This window comes from Anolis sagrei, chromosome 5, assembly GCF_037176765.1.
Source record: "Anolis sagrei isolate rAnoSag1 chromosome 5, rAnoSag1.mat, whole genome shotgun sequence".
NCBI lineage: Eukaryota > Metazoa > Chordata > Lepidosauria > Squamata > Dactyloidae > Anolis > Anolis sagrei.
The window spans coordinates 91791041-91810035 of NC_090025.1; the positions used below are offsets into that span (position 1 = coordinate 91791041).

Here is an 18995-nt window from a genome sequence, read left to right on the forward strand (position 1 = left end):
TTTGGAAATAAACACGTTGCTTTATTCAATCATAGTTTCAAAAAGGGATGCAGGCAAAATGATTTACATGCCCAACGCAGCATTCAGATTTTGCATTTTCATAGAAAAAGACTAAAATTAGTAAAATGTAAAAATCAATAGAAGCAACAAAACTGTACAATTTGATACAATTATCAAATTAAGCATAGAGAAATTTATGCAATTTGCAAATCAGTTATTTGATACAATAATCATTGCCGGCCAGCTTTCCCATTTTCTGTTGTTTCCATTCTGAAAAACAGAAAGGAGGCGGGGGGAGGGGGGGGGGAGAGAAAAGCTTCATAAAGTTCAACTTACATGCAGTTTGACCAAACTATTGAAAATTATGCTAACTATCAAGACTTTTCTGTTTACATCTGGAACAATATTTCCATGAAAAATGGCTCATTGTTTCCTACAATTGGTGAAAGTAATATTTGTAGTTCTAATCCATTTGTAGCACAAATTGTTTAATTGGCCAGCCAAGGAAATAGAAGATTGATAAATAAGATTTAACCCACTGCATTAATCACAGGTGAACTAAAAAATTCAACCTGTATATGTTGGGTACTGAAAACTCTTAGTATCTTAAAAACTGACTTGTGTGGCAAAGCAGTGTGACCTCCCTATCCATCCTTGGTGAGATGTATGCCATTCAATCATACTTATGGCACTAGAGATTGTTTAAGAGAGAATGGAATAAAGTTTTAGAAATTCATGTCAGAATGTCTCTTAAAAGCTCTTTAAATTACACATTACAAAACAGATGTGATTCCCACTTCTTACCTTTCTTGGAAATGTAATTATCTTATATTTCCACCACTTAAAGGATGGTAGAACTGAAGCTTTCTGAAGCTCTAGGTGCTCTTACTGCCTATTACAGGGGAAACCAGCTGATCTCCAACCCATCTAAAACACAGACATGTGCCTTTCATCTCAAGAACAGAGAAGCATCCCGAGCTCTGAAGATCACCTGGGAAGGAATCCCACTGGAGCATTGCAGCGCACCCAAATACCTGGGAGTCACTCTGGACTGTGCTTTTACCTACAAGAAGCACTGCCTGAACATCAAGCAAAAAGTGGGCGCTAGAAACAATATCATACGAAAGTTGACTGGCACAACCTGGGGATCACAACCAGACAAAGTGAAGACATCTGCCCTTGTGCTATGCTACTCTGCTGCTGAGTATGCATGCCCAGTGTGGAACACATCTCACCACACTAAAACAGTGGATGTGGCTCTTAATGAGACATGCCGCATTATCACGGGGTGTCTGGGCCCTATACCACTGGAGAAATTACACTGCTTAGCCGGTATTGCACTACCTGACATCCGCCAGGAAGTAGCAGCCAATAGTGAAAGGACGAAGGCAGAGACATCCCCAGCTCTTCCCTTGTTTGGGTATCAGTCGGCACGTCAACGACTTAAATCTAGAAATAGTTTTCTAAGATCTACAGAGACACTCGCTGGAACACCTCAGCAGGCTCGAACCCAGAACCTCAACCAATAGCTGATACCAAATGAGAGACTCCCCCCTGGGCACACATAGGACTGGGCGACTTGGAAGGCGCTGAACAGACTGCGCTCTGGCACCACGAGATGCAGAGCCAACCTTCAGAAATGGGGCTACAAAGTGGAATCCTCGACATGCGAGTGTGGAGAGGAGCAAAGCACTGACCACGTGCTGCAATGCAACCTGAGCCCTGCCACATGCACAATGGAGGACCTTCTTGCAGCAAGACCAGAAGCACTCCAAGTGGCCAGTTACTGGTCAAAGGACATTTAATCAACTACCAAACTCACAAATTTTGTATTTTGTCTGTTTGTTTCTTTGTTCTGTTAGAAATATAATATAATTTGACTGGTTGCCCTGACACGACAAATAAAACCGCTTAAAGAAGTAACTGTCCTTTCCACTATCATACATTTTTTCTCCAACCAAGTCATTCTACTAAATGTTAGGATCCTTAGCGTGGTATCAGGATAACTGCGTTTTAGGAATGGCTACAATTTATTTTATTAATCATTCCTGTATTAATGAAATAAATCCTAGTCATCCCTAAAACTTAGTTATCATTCCTAAAACAAGACATAGGAAGTCTCCATGTGGTTTCACTTATCAAGTAAATCAGTACCTGCCAAAACCATTGACTATGTGTGAATATTCTCACAGGAGTTTTGGGCATAAATATAAACTCTAGAAATGGCAGTTTAAGAGGGAGAAGTTGAATTTGTTTCTTAATTGATTGTCTTCAAGCATAATATCTATATAAATCCTGTCTTTAAGATCAAGATAAATAGAAGGAGACCATTCCATTCCCTTCTTTCATCCTGTTCATATTTGAGTGTTTGCCTGCTGGAATGTACAGCCAGATATGCAATCACCACACACATAAGACTCTAGGATTGGGTACCATTTTGTACCCACACCTCCAACATTTATTTAGACTTATGTGAACAGGCAAGTGTCTAAATAGAGGTGCTGTATGATTAAGGCCTTACTAATTTTTGGTGGCTCCTAAAGATTAAAGATTTCAGGACAAAAACGTTTGAGCAGGTGTTCGAATAATTAGTGCAATAATTGGTAATGAACATAGGGATGGAAAATGGTTGACGAGTCTGGATTTGTGTTTTTGTGGATGAGATGATAGTGATTAGTTATTGTAATAAGTGTTTATTAATTGTGTGCTGCGCGGGATTGTTAACTGTTTTATATCTGGCATTGAATTTCTGCTGTTTTTGTTGGTTGCGAACCGCTGTGAGTCGCCTGTGAGTCGCCTTCGGGCTGAGTAAATTATATACGTGGGGTTGCTCTACGTGGGGTTGCCCTTGAAGACTGTCCGGAAGCTTTAGATGGTCCAGCGTGCGGCAGCCAGGTTGCTAACGGGAGCGGTACTCAGGGAGCACACCACTCCACTGCTGAGCCAGCTCCACTGGCTGCCAATTTGCTACCGAGCACAATTCAAGGTGCTGGCTTTAGCCTATAAAGCCCTAAACGGTTCCGGCCCCACCTACCTCTCCGAACGCATCTCCACCTATGAACCGACTAGGACATTAAGATCGTCCGGAGAGGCCCTGCTCTCGGTCCCGCCTGCATCACAAGCGCGGTTGGCGGGAACGAGAGACAGGGCCTTCTCGGTGGTGGCCCCTCGGCTATGGAATGCCCTACCCGCTGACATCAGACAGGCCCCTTCGTTGCTGGCGTTCAGGAAGAAGGTCAAGACGTGGCTCTATGAGCAAGCGTTTGGCTAAACGGTGCAACTAAACTTAAGAAGACGGCATATCGAACACTGGAATGGCATAAGGATATTGAGAAACGGATTCTGATTGTATTGAGGCGTTGATAGGATAATTAATTGTCGTTGTCTGTTGTTTATGATGTGTTTTAACCACTTGTTATAGTTATGATAAATTGCACTGTGTAAACCGCCTTGAGTCGCCGCCTGAGGCTGAAAAATGTGGTATAGAAATAAAGCAAATAAATAAATAAAAATAAAGTAAATAAGTAAATAAATAAATAAATAAATAAATAAAAACATCTATTATTTACTTAATGCAGTTATGCTTTTGATATATTTATGAAATGACATTCAGAGACCCCATTGACCTTGTAAGAATACCGGAGCAACTGAGATTTGGAAATACAAACCCATTCTCCTCTTTGAGATGTTGATACAATTCAGCCCTATTATTGACAGAGTTCAAACGACCAATAAATTCTTGATGTTTCCTCGAGTTTGCAGTGTTGATTCTGTTGCTCCATAAGGACAGCAGAGATACTGGACCTAAGAAAGATAGCTAAGTAAACAGGATCTAACCGCACTCATTCTTTTGCATTCTTCTATCTTAATTTAGTATTAGTTGTATAAAATAATAGGCATTGATGTTAAAGATACTATAGAAACATGGCATCTTTTCTGATCAGATTTTTACTTCAATTTGTCTTGGCAGTAGATCAAATATATGCAGCATTCTCAATGATGTAGCAAGACAAGAAAACATTTTAGAGCAACTGAATTCTTCAATGCAAAATTGGAATCTCTCTCAGCACAATTTAGGGTTGAGACAAAAGAAATATAACAGTGTGTTGGGATGAGAAAAATAATTCCTTCTTTTCTCAACAAGCAAGTTCCTAAGGTTATGGTTCTACACACATACCTGAGCGTAAGCCTTATTGAGAAGAGTGTGACCTCCTTCTGAATAAACTTTTTATTTACTGCATAAGTTAATCTTAGTCCAGAGGAGGGCGACTAAAATGATCAAGGGTCTGGAGAACAAGCCCTATGAGGAGCGGCTTAGGGAACTGGGCATGTTTAGCCTGAAGAAGAGAAGGCTGAGAGGAGATATGATAGCCATGTATAAATATCTGAGAGGAAGCCACAGGGAGGAGGGAGCAAGCTTGTTTTCTGCTTCCTTGGAGACTAGGATGCGGAACAATGGGTTCAAACTACAAGAGAGGAGATTCCATCTGAACATTAGGAAGAACTTCCTGACTGTGAGAGCCGTTCAGCAGTGGAACTCTCTGCCCCGGAGTGTGGTGGAGGCTCCTTCTTTGGAAGCTTTTAAGCAGAGGCTGGATGGCCATCTGTCAGGGGTGATTTGAATGCTATATTCCTGCTTCTTGGCAGGGGGTTGGACTGGATGGCCCATGAGGTCTCTTCCAACTCTTTGATTCTATGATTCTATGATCTAACTTTCTAAATATAGTAAAAATGGTACATCCCGAAGACCACATCACTAGTCATGTGATGAAATTACCTCATATAAGTTTTTAGGATAATGTTTTACCCAAGTTACATTTTGTTACCTTTGTTTTTTTCTATGGTTGGTATTTCATTCATTGTAATGAGGGGCTTTTTGTTGGGTGGTTCAGGAGAATCGGGTGAATCCTTTATTACTTCTGCTTCTGCCAGTTCTTCCTTTTCACGATCTAACAAGCTTTTTAGCCTTTAGAGAAAAAGGAAAAGAAGTTCAGTTTTTTAAGTTGCAATAAAGGTGATAATATCTAGAGTATTATCTAGAGATTCAAAATATGGTCCCAAAAGCAGGAGGAAAACGCACAGGAAAGAATTCAGTGTGCATTGTCGAAGGCTTTCATGGCCGGAATCACTGGGTTGTTGTAGGTTTTTCCGGGTTATATGGCCATGTTCTAGAGGCATTTTCTCCTGATGTTTCACCTGCATCTATGGCAAGCATCCTTAGAGGTAGTGAGGAGGTGAGGTCCTCACTACCTCTGAGGATGCTTGCCATAGACAACAACCCAATTCAGTGTGTATCACGCTTAACTGATGAGATCATATTAAAACTACAGTCTGTAGGTAATGGTTACTCTTTCAGGAAGTTAAAACAGTCTCTCCCTACTATTCCAGGAAAAGACCTTTCTATTTAAGCAGATCTTCAGCAACAGATTGTGTTATGGTGAAAAATTTCAAAATGGGTAGCTGAATTTTTAAATTATCTGCCTGCACCTAAGTCTGCTGTAAAAGTGACTTATTTTGATGAGAGTGCTCAAGCAACTGAAGGAAAAAAAATTCTGATGGGCAATCACAAGGGTCATTCCGTGATGAAGGAACATGTGTACCTGTGACTGTTCGTTTTTTGCTGCTCTGCTGTAGTTTTACAGCTTCCCTCCCTCTCTTGCTCTCTCCATGAAGCGAAATACACCGGGAATAAAAACCACACAAAATCAACTAACCTAAAGTTCTTCAAAGCAGACAAGAGCACAAGGCATGAAGCTGCTCCCTTGAAGCCCCAAAGCCCTGTACTTTCATGTTTGTGCTCTCTTTTGCACTAGCTCTTAACTCAAAATGCTGCTCTTATGTCAAAGCAAACCAGGGCCGAGCAATATTCTTAACTCAAACACTCATAAGTTGGGACACTCTTAAGTAGAGGTTCCACTGTATCTTGTGTCCTAAATCTGGGAGAAAGGATGCAAATAAATAAATACTATTTAAAGAACATTGTGCTGTTTTGATGACAGCAAAACTACTTTTAAAAAAAGTTGAGATGTTTAGTGCCCATACATTTAGTTTACCACATTAGTTTTAGCACATTTTGCTTACCAAAAAAAAAATAATCACAGAATATCTATTCCACAAATACTTCTTGGTTCTAGTTACTTGTGTGAATCCCAAGTAAAATAGGAGACGAGGTAATGTGGACACCTCATCTGATGACACTTCTTGAAGATAACATTGTTTGGAGATTTCTTATTCCAGACTTTATTCTAGAAGTGTCTCATAAAAAGCCAAGACTCAAGCTTACATCTTCCCCTTTCAATAAGCGAGAGCGAACTGGACTTTTGATTCATGCTATTTATATAAACATAAGCCATAGACATTCTATCAGTACTAACAACCTTTCTGATTCTTGCCAGGATTTTTCTGATTCATAGTCTTTTCCTGCTTTCTCTGACTTGTCCTCTTTTTCTTCTCTTTTCCTCCCTCGTTTCTTTCGTTCCTCTTCTTCAGGAGGTTTGCTTCTGCAAGCCAGAAGGCACTCTAAGACTCGTTGGTGTTTGTCCGAATTGGCTATGTGTGCTCTAACAAGAGTCTCCAGTTCATTCCACATAATCCTGTACTGTTCATCTCTGTAAAAGAGAATAAATGAGCTCATTCATATGTACACATATTCAGAAATTGATAAGGTCTGTAAATCACCTATGTTCACAGCTTATTCGGAGCTGGAGAAAGTATAGTATAAAAATGGAACAATTTGACTACTGCATCTTTTAAAAGTAAATTATTATAAATTTAGAGCCTCTAAAGCACAAGAATGATTGACAACTGGGAAATAGAGGGAGAAAATGTGGAGGCCGTGACAGACTTTGTATTTCTAGGTGCAAAGATTACTGCAGATGCAGACTGTAGCCAGGAAATCAGAAGACGCTTACTTCTTGGGAGGAGAGCAATGTCCAGTCTTGATAAAATAGTGAAGAGTAGAGACATCACACTGGCAACAAAGATCCGCCTAGTCAAAGCCATGGTATTCCCTGTAGTAACCTACGGATGTGAGAGCTGGACCTTAGGGAAGGCTGAGCGAAGGAAGATAGATGCTTTTGAGCTGTGGTGTTGGAGGAAAGTTCTGAGAGTGCCTTGGACTGCGAGAAGATCCAACCAGTCCATCCTCCAGGAAATAAAGCCCAACTGCTCACTGGAGGGAAGGATACTAGAGACAAAGCTGAAGTACTTTGGCCACATCATGAGGAGACAGCAAAGCCTGGAGAAGACAGTTATGCTGGGGAAAGTGGAAGGCAAAAGGAAGAGGGGCCGACCAAGGGCAAGATGGATGGACGGCATCCTTGATGTGACTGGACTGACCTTGAAGGAGCTGGGGGTGGTGACGGCCGACAGGGAGCTCTGGCGTGGGCTGGTCCATAAGGTCACGAAGAGTTGGAGATGACTGAACGAATGAACAACAAAAGCACATGTTACTTTGCATCAATGCCATGGCAATTGAAATAATTTTTGGAGGCAGGGCCAAAAGGGACACAAGAAATACAGCTACTGTTAAATATATTAAATAGCATTTTACCTTTTAGGCCCTTTTCCTCTTGTCCCTACAGTTGATATTGGCAATGGATCATTTTTCCTCTCCATGTCTACCAAATTGTAAACTGTTTTCTGACAGTTTAGCACATCTTCATCTGAGAGTGCTTCTTTTACAATAACGCTAGCTAATGGCACTACCTGCAAGGGAAAAAGTGGGGCGGGGGGGGGGGGGGGAGAACAGGGACATTTTTTATGAATTTGACAACAAAAGGATTCATATTACACTATGCAACAAAAATTGAAAATCCTGGTTTAACAGTTGTTATTCCTGTTTAACTGTAAGTAATTACTTTAAAAGTAGTTATTATACTCCAGAAACTTTGTTTTTGGGGCTGCCACAAACTATGTTGAATTGACTGAAACCCTGTGAGATATTCATTGAAAAACTAGAGCAAAATAGGTTGCAGGATGTCCCGAAAAAACAAAGTTTTTGCAGTTTAATAAACTTTTTCCATGTTTTTATGATAGACCAATTAGGATATGACATTTATAATCCAGGAACAAAAATCATGTTAGATAGAGTTCTCTGTTTGTCCTTATAAATTAGTTATGGAAGTGTTCAACTGTGTTGAATTTTGTTGAAATTTCTTATCTGTTTCACAAGACTTTACATGCTAAAATACGTAATCAGAAATAAAATACATAAAACTTTAATGTTATGATTGATACTGCCCTTACTTATAATAAGACATTCATCAAAAATCACTTTTTCTAATACTGAAGTTAACTGTAATGGAACTAAAACGGAAAATGGGGAGAAAGTGATGTCAATATGATCAGGGGGAACCACAAGGTTCAAGGTATGCCATTTTTTTCAAGTTCTATTGGGTGCAATTCTAACACCAGAAAAAACGTCACTGAAACATGGGCATTACATGGGCCCCAATTATATTTATTTGAAAGGAAACTGCACTGAAATTAGGCTTGCCCATTTCCAATAATAAAACAAGGCTGGCACCCAAAACCAGTTTGGATTGACCTACCGCCTGCATGTTGAATATGGTAGTTTGTGAGATAATCATTGGCCAGTAACGAGTATGTCTCTCCAACTGATCTTTGGCTCGTTCCAAAGGAACCTCAACGCTTTCATCACTCTTGTATCGAGGGTCTAGAAAAGGCGTAAGTCTGTTTTCCCTCATAAATTCACCAAAATCCTAAACAGCCAAATAAGACAATCAGACTTTTCCAAAATAATATTTTTAATATATTTCTAACATTTTTCTGACTGCCTCATTTCTAATATGCTCAATATAGTTTAAGTAGATTTTCACTGTGTTCAACATCCAACCATCAAATCACATAAGTATTACAAAATGGGATATTCATTCACACATTAAGTTTTCAAACTCTGAAAACAGTCACATATTTACTTTCTATAAGACTGGCATGCTGCTTTTTAAATTAAACCAAAGAATATTCCACTAGGGTAATTCATACATGAAATACTGTTTAAAATCTTGATTTTGGGTCTGAGGCAATGTTTAGTCTCATTGACCTGGACAGGCCTAACTGGGTTAAAAAACTAACATTGCATAGCTTACTGTGGTTGATATTAATTTCTATCCATTATCAGATTGAACAAAACTAAGAAGAGTGATTTCAAAGTTTGCACTACTCCATTTATCACTCTTGGGGGGTGCTGCTTTTCCTTGAATTTTCCTCAGTACACAGCTCGTGTTTTAGTTGCCCCTTTACTATAAGTGTGCTCTATGACATTAGCATAAATACTCTGAACTGTGCCATTTAGCAATCCTACAGCTAAAATGAAATCGAGAAATCTTTCCACACATACAGTCATCTCACTCATACGAGAACCTTACTGTAATCCTGTAGTCTGTGACTCTACCACCACATCCTTCACTAATTGAAGGAGGATCTTCCAGAATGGACCGAGAACTGCTTAAAACGTGCAGAAAAATCTCCCCTCCATGACTGCTGAGCATATGACTAATTACTTTAGAGCCTGATTTCCGAGGTTGTTCCAACAACACAGAACGACCTATTCAAAGAGATAATGGCTTCATTAGTTACCCAGCATGACATTTCTACATGTTAGGCTTGAGCAAAACTAAAAAGGAAAATGGGTTCCCTTGGAACTAGAAAGACCAGTATCCACTAATTTGAAGTGATGCAAAAGTATCCTAACACATACAAGTTCAATGTATACATACAACTACAAATGTCAGTAAAACATAGGATTTTTACATTCGCGTTAAACGCAATTTGTTCTTTTCTCAAAAGATGAAAAAATTACTATAGTATACCCTTAAAAAACTATTTACCATACACACAGATATTAAGAATCAACCGGAACTGCCTCTTACCACAGGACTTCGAGCATAACATGGAAATACTGAAAAGCCAGTTTAGAAAAAAAGGGCTATCCAGATCATTTGATTTATAAGGCTAGCGCCAAAGTTTCCAGTCTCAAGAGGATAAGATCAAACCCATGGATAACAGACTAGTATGGCCTCTCACTCTGACTAACCTAACCAAACACACAATAAAAACAGTGAAAAAATATTGGAATTTGGTGAGAAATATACCGGGTTGTGAGAGACTCATTGCCTATAGAATACAAAACATCAAGGGTATTTTGATTCATTTGGATATAGATCCCAAACATGTCATCATTAAACCCAATCTGATATGCCCACAGTTCGTACAAACCAAGTTCTTTTAGAACTACCACACTAAATCTCAATACAAAGTCAATAGAAAGTCAATACAAAGTAAATACAAAGCCTTAAGACATGGCTGTTCGAGAAGGCATTTAATTAAGTGCTATAATAATGTGGTAAAGATGACTGGAATGGAACAAGGAATATGAGATTGGTTACGATTCTACTATGAGACGAAGCGGATTATTTAGTGTAACTTTATAATTGTTGTATTGCTAATGTGTTGTTTTGTAATTGCCTTTTTGTAAATTGCCTTTTTATATGTTGTACACCGCCATGAGTCGCCCTAGGGCTGAGAATGGCGGTTAACAAATGCACCAAATAAATAAATAAATAAATAATAAATAATACTTGCTCCACTGAAGGGGTGATATATGCCATTACATGTCCCTGCTCACTTATATACATTGGCCAAACAAGCAGGGAAGTCAAACTCATGATCACAGTACACAAAAGCAAGATCAGGAAACACTCCACTGATTCTATTCTGTACAAGCATTTTGCAGATTTGGACCATAGCTCTGAATCATTTAAAGTACAGGTTTTAGAGGTGGTCATAGCATCCAAGGACACGGATTTTCAAACTAAGCTTTTACAATGGGAATCTTTCTGGATCTTTACTCTACAAACAGAATATCTGAACGGGTTAAACAACACTAATTTATATGACTGTTTCTTATAACAGTGGAGGTGTTTCCTCAAATATATTCAGAACTGCTAACAATATGACAACCACCTGACCAATGGGCTTGCTATATTAACAATGGGTTGAGTTCTTTCAATTCCATACTTGCTACAGAATAAAATGCCTTTGCAGAGTATGCTGGGTAACAAGAACTTCTTGTGAGTATTATTATATCATTTTTGTTATGCATATTATATATCTTTGTTATGTATGTTATATGTTCCATGCAACTATATAGGACTACCTTCAGCCACTATATATGTTCCCTTAAGGATCCGCTTTTCAAGAGCACTGTTCATAGACCACTTGCCTCAAATATTGAGCTTTTTTAAAAAAATAAGTAGCTTGATGTTTCCAGTTGACACATTACAAGCAATAACATGTATAGTTTATAGACCCAACTACCTGATGAAGACTCCTGAGAGTCGAAACCGGTTGTGAGTGAATGTTGGAGTCCATTCTTGTGTAATAAAGAAACTAGGACATTTACTGTGCAAGGATTTGGAGTCTACTCATCTGTAGAAAAGACACAGGAACTATTTCCACTCACGTGTAGAGGATTTTTTTTCATCTTTTGAGAAAATAACACATTATTTCTGTTTAATGTGAATGTAACAATACTATGTTTTATTGATATTTGTATCTGTATGTATACATTGAACTTCTATGTGTTTAGAGACTTTTGCATCACTGCAATTAGTAGATACTGGTCTTTCTAAGTCTACACGTTACTTAGTCACTTGACAATTAATCAGACGCAAGTGTTTTAACTAAAAGCAAACAAAATGTTCTATAAGCCTTTATTAGTAAATATGAACAGCCCCTCTAACGTCAGGAATGAAAATCAGTATATTATTTCTTTCAGTACTACACAAGATTACTTCGCTGTTGACCAAGCAGAAGTAAGTGGCCCAGCTCTATACTTTATAGCAACCCTGGTCATACTATTTGTCAAGGAAAGGGGTAAATGCTGCCACTTACTTCCTCCTGCATCTTTCTCTGGAGGCCCCAAGAATTAAGAATACACTGTTAGTCACCCAGTCTCAAGCATCTGGTTTAAGTCCAAGTTCTCAACAATTAAAATGCACATATTTTTGAGAATCAAGCCAAAATATTTACCATTAAGAAGAAAATTAGTAAGGCAAGAGGAAGGTCGACTATTCACATCTACGGGGGATATTCTGTAAGCTCCAGTGCAATAGTGCAGTTCTGAAGAAAAAGAAGAATGGAAACAGGTGTGAACATGAGACAGGAAACACACTATTTGCATAGTACAGCTAAAAACTAAATTATCTACATAGTCTGTAAAGATTTTAGCCACTACAGGAATCAAAAAAGCATATTACCCATGAACGTATGCATATGTGCAAACTGGAAGACACAAAGAATGTGCCCATTACCTCCATGCTAACAGGGAGCTGCATACACAGCATGCGTTATGTATTTCATTTTCTCTATGTTCTTGAGCATCACTCAGACAATGGCTTGACAATGCTCCTTATTTGTACTAATTGCTTTCATACCAATTTATTAATAAAAATACTTTTGAGCGTACCCTATATGTAGATGCCTCAGGGAGGGATATTATCAACAAATTAACTTCAGAATAACCTAAAACAATTTAAATACTTTTACACATTTTAATCATGCTAATAATTAAAATAAAGACCTGCCATACAAAGATATGGGCCATACCATAATATCACTAGTCCAACAACACTGGGGTGTACAGCTAGGTATCCATTCACCTCAAAATTAATCTTTATATATAGTCAATAATTTAGAAATTCTCAGAGAATACCAGGTTTTAATTAAGAGTTCACACATGCCTAACAGAAGGGGTCCCACATCATGAAACAGTATGATCAGACTATTAAATCTGAAATAAATATATACTATACACATTCTGTTGCCTGCAATATAATACCAGGAAAGGAAAAACAAAGGAAGAAATACTATCGTTAACATTATGTACAACATCAAAACATCTCCAAAATAAAAGGACACACCTACCAACACTGTTGGTTCTTGGTGTACACCATTTTAAAGTTACAGTTTCTTTAAATGTGCTGTCTTTACTACTACCAGCCATGTGATTATCACCTGCAACACAGTGTTAAGACATAAAGTATATAAAATAATTAATACATATAAAAGTTATATAAATTAATATATAAAAGCACTAATTATTAACATGCATTACTATTCCTGTTACAAAAAACAGTGTGATTATATAAAGTTGTAGAAACAAAGAGAATTTTAAGAAACATTCCCCATTTCAAATAATGCTCTTCATCACTATTTGAGAGATCGTATTATGCATTCCCACAATACAGATTTTTGATCTATGTGGAGCCATGCTTCAGGAAGCTACTGGAGAAAACCTACCCTCTCCCACTACACTCAAGGTAGTTAGTTTGACTATAAAATCATAATATGTAGAAAACTCTGTTTGAACTGAAGTTGTTTCACAAAATCTCTATGAACAATACACAGATACCATGATTAATAAAACAACCGACTCCCTTTTGTCAAGCTTAATGTTTTGCCTTTCTCATATTTCGTAATGTCGTTTGCTTCTAATGTTCTAGTTGTGATTCCCAGGCATTTTGACCATTCTTTGAAGTATACATGAAGTTTTCCCCTCAACATCTGAGCTATAGCACTTTGCTCATTTTTAAAATTAATTTCAAACTCCACATTTTCCACACAATGAACAGCATGGTTACTGTAGCAATTCAAACTACAAGAGAGGAGATTCCATTTGAACATAAGGAAGAACTTCCTGACTGTGAGAGCTGTTCAGCAGTGGAACTCCCTGCCCCAGAGTGTGATGGAGGCTCCTTCTTTGGAAGCTTTTAAACAGAGGCTGGATGGCCATCTGTCAGGGGTGATTTGAATGCAATATTCCTGCTTCTTGGCAGGGGGTTGGACTGGATGGCCCATGAGGTCTCTTCCAACTCTTTGATTCTATGATTTGTCTCTTCCACTGTTGTCTTTTCCCCCTAAATGTATGAAATTGTCCTGATGAAAAAAAGAACCAACTGGGTTGCTGGCAGTCGTTCTTTCTTCAACCTATGTAACTCTGCTATCTTACAATAATTCTTAATCACTTGAATCATTCAGGATTATGCTTATGATAATATTTAAAGTACTGTGTAAATAACGGCAGTTCAGTATCCTAGAACTAAAGTAATAAAGATGATTTCAGATTATATAAAATGGAGACAGTTTTGTCACTTGGTGGATAACTTTTGCAGGGAACTGGATGGGGGAGTCCTAATAGTTCTGTTGGGCCTCTCAGTGACTTTCAATACTGTTGATCATGGTGTCTTTTCAGAACACCTCACCGGAATGGGACACAGAGGCACTACTTTTACTGTGGCTCTGTTCCTTCCTGAAGAGGAAAAACCAGAATATGGTGCTGACATACTCCTGTTTACCGCCCCCGCTATTGGCCTGTGGGGTCCCTCAAGGTTCTGTTTTGTTCCCCAAGTTATTTACATGAAGCCATTGGGAGAGGACATCCAGAGTTTTGGGCACAGTGCCATCAGTATGCAAGCAACATGCTATACATGGGGCTGCCTCTAAAGCAGTGGTTCTCAACCTGTGGGTCCCTAGGTGTTTTGGCTTACAACTCACAGAAATCCCAGCCAGTTTATCAGTTCTTAGGATTTCTGGGAGTTGAAGGCCAAAAACATCTGGGGACCCCAGGTTGAGAACCACTGCTCTAAAGAGTTTTTGGAAATTGTATTTGGTATAAAAAGCTTCAGCCAGACTGTTAACTGGGGTGAATTACATGCCTCTGTATGAACCTGCCCAAGCTTTGAGATGCTCAGGAGATGTCCTTCTCCCAGTTCCACCCCATCACAAGTATAATTAGTGGAAATGCAAATCAGAAACAGCAGATTCTCTTTGATCATGTAAGAAACCCTGAGCAGTTACAGTTGGGAGAATATTAAAAAGTATTTTTATTGTTTCAAGGTACACAAAAAATCCCCAAATCCAGAGTTATAGAATTAAGATGCTTCCTTTTCAATTACACATCAGACATGGCTATTCTGTACCATCTGCCCTACTTACCACTTTTCAAAAAATCTACATGTGCTTCCTTGTGATGAAGCAGCTCCACATCATAATTTGCAGATGTGTTGGCGTGCTGTTCTTCCTTTTAAAGAAACAACATGATAATAAAATATACATAGACAAACCACTTTTAAATTGTTCAAGATTTTAAAAAAATATATTAATTCAATATTTTACTTTACAACACAAAATTGCCAAAAGAGGAAAAATATTCTTAGATCGGGTGACATAAACAGATTGGAATTCCAGAAACGTGTTTTGTTTGCTATCCCATTTAAAGATATAGTAGTTTACTACCATGGGCAGTTCAATTCTATGCCCATTCATTTGAAAATAAGTTCCACACTGAATGGGATATATTCTCAGGTAAGTACATTTGTAACTTTCCACAGACTATAAAATAAAAATAACTCCAAGTCAAGTTGTAAATTCATTTTATAGACTTGCCCTCTCCAATTATAACATAAGAAACCAAATAGGGATGCAATATAAAAATAGTTCCAGCACCAACTTCCATCCAGAGATATGTTTTCCAATAGGGAATCTCTTTGCTTTCCTAAGTAACCCATAGCAATTATGTAATAACACCACCATCAGCAAGTGCAGCCATTTTTTTTTCCATTTTATGGAAGTTTCTTCTTTCACTTCAGGTTAACAAGAGAAGTCACACAGAGCCTTATCTGGCTTCCACAGTTGAAGACTAGTGGCTATTGTGGTTCAAACTGCATGCATAAGGGTAAAAGCAAAAGGAAACAGCATGTTTAAACAGCTGAGGCAAACTAGAAAATACCATGTACAGCAAATTAGCAAAATAATCGCCATGGGACTTAGTTTTTATGAATAATAGACAGGGAACCCAACATACAGACTATTACTAGAAAGAACAAAAGGCAAGAAGAAAGAGCACACCAGCAGCACACAGGTCAGTAAATTGCAAACAAGGTATTTGCAAACATAAAACATTGTACATGATGATCCAATTCAAGTGGCCAGGAAACATCAACCACATAAGGACCTAATTGTTGCATTTGTTTAAATAATCCAGGCAGTACAATTAATGTTCAACAAAGAACACTAGCTATTAGCATTGTAACATCTTTTTCCTTTTGTGCATTCCTTTGCTTTTTTAAAAAATATAGAAATATAATACAAATGTTCTTTTATACTACTGCCCAATTATAGTGTAAAATTAAATGTATTTAATGATAATATCTGGTTTCTCTGATGGCTAATGCAGGGACGAAGATGACTAATAAAATGACCTGAACACCCCACCCCAGCTGCAATTCTACATACACTCATTAAGGAGTTAGCCCCACTAAAATACAACTGAGTTCTACTTCTGAGTAAACATGTGTAGGACTGTTCTATAAATATTGGCTGGAAGAACGTTAATTATTTATTTATTTACGTCACTTATATCCCGCCCATATCAGCCCGCAGGCGACTCAGCTTATGCATGTTTTAAAAGTCACACTTTAGTCTCTCATCAAATAAATATATATTTTCTCCTACTCTCCTATTTGAAATAGGACTATGCCAGGTGAGAAAATCCCTTTTATTTTTTGCTCCCACTAGTTTCTCCTTGTTACAAACACCTTTATGTTGGGTGGATGACACAGAGGAATGGAAGGCCACTAAATGCCACTAAAATGCACAAGGGGCAGAAATTTCTAAGACATGTATAAAAAACAAAAGAATCACAGACAAAGTAATTTGAAGTGAACTAGGATACATTTACATAAAACAAAGGGGAATAAATACTCTTTTCATAATTGAATGAATTAAAAAAGGCCAACAGGGCCATTTGTTCCGTGATCCTTTTTTTCTCCTTCATAAAATTTACTAACCTGGTCACAGACATTGAATGTGGGCTAATAAAAAACAGAAAAAATGTGATATGGAGAGAAAAAAAACAAATGTAAAAATTCCATTAAAATAAATACTCAAACCATTAAGCAAATTGAAAAGAAACGGTGCAGCTACTTTGGCGCACAACAGTGTACGCAGCTTACCTTCATTGGGATGTTAGTTATAGTGGTTGAAGCCAGATCAAAATGCTGCTGTACTAAAACATTCAGTCTGGTGGCCAGATGCCGTCCAGCCCGAACACTATGAACTTCACTGGTTAAGATAGGAGAGAGCTTTTTAAAAAAAAGACAAACACACACACATGCACACACACAGAATTCTCAGTAGTAGCAAATACGGGAAAAAATAACATAATTTTAGAAGCAATAAAACAGTCACGAGCCCAGAAAACACACTTTGTATCCAGCTGATAACTTATTTATTATGGTAAATATAAATATTAAATATTTATATGGTAGAATAAGTATTAGATATATGATATTATATTTAACACATACACACATATATATACACATACACAATTTATTTAATATATAAATAAGTATTATGTTTAGATTTGAGCCTTTGAAAATTTGGTCAGAATTTCCAGGTAGTGTTTCTGTTGCACCCATTCTCCCTTCTAGAACAAACTCACATGGATCCCCTTTGCTCAGGGCTTTGACAAGGGCAGAGACCAGCCAGATTCTTCAGCCCAAAAAGACTTTCTGATATAACACTATAACAAGGCTAGGTTGATTAGCCCCACTTCATTATAAGGGTATACGGAAAAGGGGTTAATCGCTTATATAGAACATGTGAGTTCAAGTATGTTTTTCACTTTTGTATTATATGTTTTTGATATGTAAGCCACCTTGGATCCATTGCGGAGAAAGGTGGGGTAAAAATATCGTAAATAAATAAATAGCGATAACCAGTCTGTTTAAGTAATTCTAGAACTAAGTACCCTATATAATGATGAAAAATTACCCTATATATAAAAAAATCAACCAAAAACTGTGTTGACTTATCTATGGGTCAGCATGACTACTGCACCTTAACTCTAATATAAAAAAAGAACCATCCCCTTCTGAGTAGAGTGAAAAAAGGCAAAACTTAGTCTGTCTCGAGAAAGTCTAAAAAAAAGCACCAGCTCCCTTTACTCTTTCCGTCAGTGTCCTACTTCTGGTCATTTTGACCTGGAATACACATGAGGTCAACTCATACAAGAGTATATACAGTAATTTATTCTCCCACTATAGCAACTATAGTTTTCTATTAGTAGCAAACACTTTCCTTGCGCATGTGAGGGATAAACATTAAAATAACATTCTAAAGCACGGGTCCTCAAACTGAGGCCTGGGGGCAGGATACGGCCCTCCAAGGTCATTTACCCGGCCCTTGCTCAGGGTCAACCCAAGTCTGAAATTACTTGAAAGCACACAACAACAACAACAACAATCCTATCTCATCAGCCAAAAGCAGGCCCACACTTCTCATTGAAATGCTAATAAATTTATACTTATTAAAATTGTTCTTCATTTTAATTATTGTACTGTTTTAAAGTGGTTTTTTTGCACTACAAATTAGATATGTGCAGTGTGCATAGAAATTCATTATAATCCGGCCCTCTAACAGTTTGAGGGACTGTGACCTGGCCCTCTGTTTAAAAAGTTTGAGGACCCCTGTTCTAAAGAAAAGATCTGCTGATATTTGCATTCACAGTAATTCATTAGGCTTACCTCTTTTTTAAGATGATCTGACACAAGGCTTTCCTCACCAGAAGGATAAGTATGGATTAAGACCAGTTCACATTTCTGGATCTGCATAAGACTAAGAGAATTAAAATATTCTGTTAGAAAATACTTAGCATATCTAATAAATAATGCTTGACATGTATTATTAATACATGTCCTCACAGATGTTCTTTACTAGAAAACATCAGATAACAACATTTGGTTATCATCTCTCAACAAAGGACTAAATCATCCTACTTACCTGAGCAAAACTGGTCAAAAATATTATTATAGTCATGATCCCATTTTTTTTCAAAAAAAGAGACTCAAAGCAGCTCACAATAAACCAATATAATACAACGAAAACCTTAAAATAGAGAAACATTACAA

The 18995-nt window shown here is 37.7% G+C and overlaps 1 protein-coding gene across 5 annotated transcripts in view; it reads right to left on the reverse strand.

Moving 5' to 3' along the window:
- Positions 1-18995, reverse strand: part of INTS13 (integrator complex subunit 13) — a 26691-nt gene continuing 7696 nt past the window's right edge. For 4 of the 5 annotated variants that reach the window (XM_067468877.1, XM_067468879.1, XM_067468880.1 and 1 more), the window contains 13 exons: positions 18612-18702; positions 17037-17165; positions 16872-16895; positions 15019-15103; positions 12949-13038; positions 12055-12144; positions 9390-9568; positions 8549-8723; positions 7553-7703; positions 6378-6608; positions 4827-4966; positions 3669-3804; positions 1-270 (listed from right to left, as the gene is read on the reverse strand). In XM_067468877.1, coding sequence (XP_067324978.1) covers positions 231-270; positions 3669-3804; positions 4827-4966; positions 6378-6608; positions 7553-7703; positions 8549-8723; positions 9390-9568; positions 12055-12144; positions 12949-13038; positions 15019-15103; positions 16872-16895; positions 17037-17165; positions 18612-18702 — 1561 coding nt within the window. In that variant the 3' untranslated portion in view covers positions 1-230. The remainder of the gene's footprint in view (positions 271-3668; positions 3805-4826; positions 4967-6377; positions 6609-7552; positions 7704-8548; positions 8724-9389; positions 9569-12054; positions 12145-12948; positions 13039-15018; positions 15104-16871; positions 16896-17036; positions 17166-18611; positions 18703-18995) is intronic. The other variant, XM_067468878.1, reaches the window with a different exon arrangement.